The sequence below is a fragment of the Arachis duranensis genome, chromosome 1 (genome assembly GCF_000817695.3).
Source record: "Arachis duranensis cultivar V14167 chromosome 1, aradu.V14167.gnm2.J7QH, whole genome shotgun sequence".
In the NCBI taxonomy this organism is placed as follows: Eukaryota; Viridiplantae; Streptophyta; class Magnoliopsida; order Fabales; family Fabaceae; genus Arachis; species Arachis duranensis.
This window is the reverse complement of record NC_029772.3, coordinates 74560806-74564604: the sequence shown is the minus strand read 5'-3', so window position 1 is coordinate 74564604 and position 3799 is coordinate 74560806. Positions and strand designations below refer to the sequence as shown.

At 34.0% G+C, this 3799-nt stretch overlaps 1 protein-coding gene across 1 annotated transcript; it reads left to right on the top strand.

The window, feature by feature from the left end:
• Positions 1-1008: 1008 nt before the first annotated feature.
• LOC107493103 (probable enoyl-CoA hydratase 2, mitochondrial) lies at positions 1009-3381 on the top strand. Its single transcript, XM_021132266.2, has 7 exons — positions 1009-1084; positions 1289-1363; positions 1715-1805; positions 1925-1976; positions 2139-2242; positions 2591-2667; positions 3006-3381. Exons 1-7 carry the CDS (start codon positions 1034-1036, stop codon positions 3180-3182), a joined length of 627 nt encoding a protein of 208 aa, XP_020987925.2. The 5' UTR covers positions 1009-1033; the 3' UTR covers positions 3183-3381.
• The last annotated feature ends 418 nt before the right edge of the window (positions 3382-3799 follow it).

Here is a 3799-nt window from a genome sequence, read left to right as displayed (position 1 = left end):
AATTTTTTAAAAAAATATATAACAATTTTTTTTTTATAAAAACTCACCCATAATATAAATAGGGTTAATGACAAATTCAGTATCCAAAAGATTCAGTCGCATATAAATTGTTATTGACAAAATAACCCTTAAATGGTTTGAAAATATGACAAAAAAAATCAATAAATATTATATTTTTTATGTAACAAAATATTTCATATTTAGCAAATAACTTATTCATTAAATCTAAATTTTTGTGACAAGACTTGAATGAATATTTAGAAGATACATAAAAAAATTCGAACAAAATTTGATCTCTAAATTTTTTTTATTTTTTTAAAAAATATAGTCATTCATAATAATTTTTTTTAAAAAAATTTACTTAACAAAAAATTATAAAATTTTAAAAATAAAAATATTTTATTTTTTAATAATAATTATAAAAATTTACATCAAAATATAATTTCTAAAATTATTCTATAAAATATATATTTAATATCTAATTTATTGTTATATTTTTTATTTTTTTTGTTAATTTATTTATTATTAACATCTTTTAAAATTCTTTTTGAGAGAGATACAAACTTTGGAATACCATCTAAAATTCTTAATAGTTTACCTAATAATAAAAAATTTTACTGTGCGACTAGTGTTGACCTTCTTCAGCAGCATAGCATACATCATCTTCCATTGTCATACCCAGGCTGTAACAAAAATGGGCGCTTTGAGAGTGTTGATGAAGAGGTCTCTATCCACCTCCAAACCCTACCTTACTCCCAATCACCCATCGCTCACCTTCGCCACACTGCATCAATACCACAACCGCAGAAATCTTTTTCTCCACCATTCTGCTTCTGACTTCGTTAAGCTTCACAAACTCTCTGCCACTGATTCCGGTAACAAGTTTTCGGCTAAAGCTTCTAAACTGAAATAATTTATTTGAATTTTCTATTCTTTCCTGTTTTTCCTTTGCTATCCATTTCTCATGTTTTTCAGCTTGTTATAGGGATTGTGGAGACTTGGTATTAATCAGGAATCAAATGTTAATGTTGCCATGATCTGCAGTTCAGTCCCTGGCGTATTTTGTGCTGGGGCAGATTTAAAGGTTAATCAATAATAGGGGTGGAGTGTTTGACATGTTTGTTTTTTGATGCAAATTTTCCTTTCCACGGTGCCTATATAAAAGAAATTAATAGTATTCATGATTTTAATTGGATTCTTGCTGGTGTAGATTTAGTTTTATACTTTCTTATGATGTTAGAGGTCAGCTGTGTGTTTGTTTACAAGCATCCTGGTTATTTGATTTCAGGAGCGCAGAAACATGAGTCAATCAGAGGTTAAGGTTTTTGTGAATTCTCTTTGCTCCGCTTTCTTATATTTAGAGGTTAGTGTGCATCACTCTGTTATTTACATTCTAAATTTATCAACTTTCTATTGTAATTGAATGGTAAGACCTTGGCTCCATTATGTGAAGGTTTTGGGCTTACTGGTTTAGGGTTAGGTTAATTCGCCGGGTGCTACGATCTTTTCCCTCCAATTCTTTGGCTGTGCCACTTATAATTTTTAGCATTGTGGTAAAAGAGAGATTTCTAGATGCACTCTACAATGTTTTTTTGCTGTGATTGTACAGTTGTACTTAATTCCTTATATCATACTGTCTCTGTATTCCCAACTTTGACAGTGCTCCTTGAAAATTGAAAGTTGAATTGAGTCGAATATTTGTTTCTCTATTCAGAAGGTTTGCATACCTACTATTGCTGTTATTGAAGGAGTTGCACTTGGGGGTGGACTTGAAATGGCCCTGGCATGTGATATTAGAATATGTGGTAACTAGATGTGCAGTACCTTGCAAATTGGATATAGTTATTTTTAGGATCATTTGGATGCTTTGAATGTGATGCGAATATTTGATTTGTTTCTACTCATCTTTTCTGTCACGATATAGGGGAAAATGCTCTGATGGGTTTGCCCGAAACTGGACTCGCCATAATCCCTGGGTAAGTTGTATACTAGATGACTTTTGCATATGTATTTTCTTTTGATGCCTCCTATTTCAACAGTGTATCTCTTGCTTTTGTTTATGAGCATTAAATATGACTGGTATAGAATACTTTACATCTTTGCAATGATTGCTTCTCATGGAATCCTGTCATGCACAGGGCAGGTGGAACACAACGACTACCTAGATTGGTTGGAAACGCAATAGCAAAGGAGATTATATATACTGGTCGAGAGATTAATGGCAAAGAGGCTCTGTCCTTAGGTGTGTTGATTGCTATTTTTTCCCCTTTCCCTAATTAATAATATCTTAAATGATATAAGCTCACCATCTGTTTAACTTGGCAATTTTAACTTAAAGAACATCCAAGACATTCTAATTGCAGCCTTATTCTTAGCCATCTCTTGTTGTCCTTGAAGAAAGCAACGAGAAAGGCCACCATTGTTGTGCAACTTTTATACGAATGCATGTACTAAATCTTCGTCACCTGAAAAATACATACACTTTTCCCTGCAAAATCTATGTACCACACCTCTACTTGCTGTTTTATAATATTATCGATAATAAGTTGTGACAACTAGCAAATGCATAAGCATCCTTTGGTTGGTACAGGACTTGTAAATTACTTTGTTCCTGCTGGTGAAGCCTACTCAAAGGCACTCGCAGTTGCTCGGGAAATCAATGCGAAGGTATAACTATAAGGAAGGTTCATGTTTTGTTGGCCACAGGTTTTTCATTTCTTCTTTCGAAGTTGATCTGTCGAGAAAAGGAAAAGTATTGCTAAATAGTGCGTAGCTGTAGGTTTTACCTTGTTCAGCTGCATGCAAGTGATGTGGTGCAATCGACCCGTGCAATCTATTTGAATGTTCATATCCGGAGCATATTTGTAGTTGAACATGTTTCACTTTAAAGAAATTTTACGAGATTGAATGGCTTCTGTAGTATAAATTAAAATCACTTTAGTTGTAAAATTACCGCAATGTTGGTGGCAGTTAGTTCTTATTCACTTGCAATGAATTTTCCACAGGGTCCAGTAGCTATAAGGATGGCTAAAAGAGCTATCAGTGAGGTGGTTGATACTGATATGAGATCAGGTTTGGCCTTGGAAGAAGATTGCTATGATCAGGTGCTGAATACAAAAGATAGATTGGAAGGCTTGGCTGCGTTTGCTGAGAAGCGGAAACCAAAGTATACTGGAGAGTGAAAGTAGTGGCTTATCTTTGTCTTTGCCGCTACAGAGGAATGTCTGTCATTCTGTGATTAGAGTAATCTATCTATAGCCTTGTGACTATATTGCTGGGGACTGTCGCATTCCCAAACAGCAGAAAAAATGTATCTAAAATAATGCACATTGAAACACTACATTCCCTATGAAGCAATAATATTCATCCTTCATTATTTTATCGGAAAAGTTTAGGGGCCAGCACTTTTTTAACAATCTAACCAACACTTAATCATCAAAAAAAAAAAAGAGTGATCTTCCACCATTAGATGTAATCTCACACCATTAAAAACACTATTAATGGCTAATTGATAGTTACAAAATGCAAAACCTATTGGTTTCCTAGCACTCCTCTTTTTTTATCTATCTGTCAAAAAAAATCGGAACCTTATGCTTATAAACACGAGAGGCTAACGGCTCACCAAGTGATACGTGGTCAAGATGACATTTTTGTCATCTTAGAGTTAAGCGGCAGAATGGTAATCTTGTCATATTCAAGGATGAATTGTGTCATGCCAGTCTTGGACATCAAAAAGACCAAGAACCCGTCTCAAACACAGTGGTGTTGAAAGGGCAACAATTCATAAGGCCCATTGGGA

Excerpts from the sequence above, each read along its gene's own strand:
- LOC107493103 (XM_021132266.2), top strand. The coding sequence starts at position 1,034 with ATGATCTGCAGTTCAGTCCCTGGCGTATTTTGTGCTGGGGCAGATTTA. Across the intron at positions 1,085-1,288 it reads GTGCTGGGGCAGATTTAAAG|GAGCGCAGAAACATGAGTCA; the intron begins GTTAATCAATAA and ends ATTTGATTTCAG. Across the intron at positions 1,364-1,714 it reads CCGCTTTCTTATATTTAGAG|AAGGTTTGCATACCTACTAT; the intron begins GTTAGTGTGCAT and ends TTCTCTATTCAG.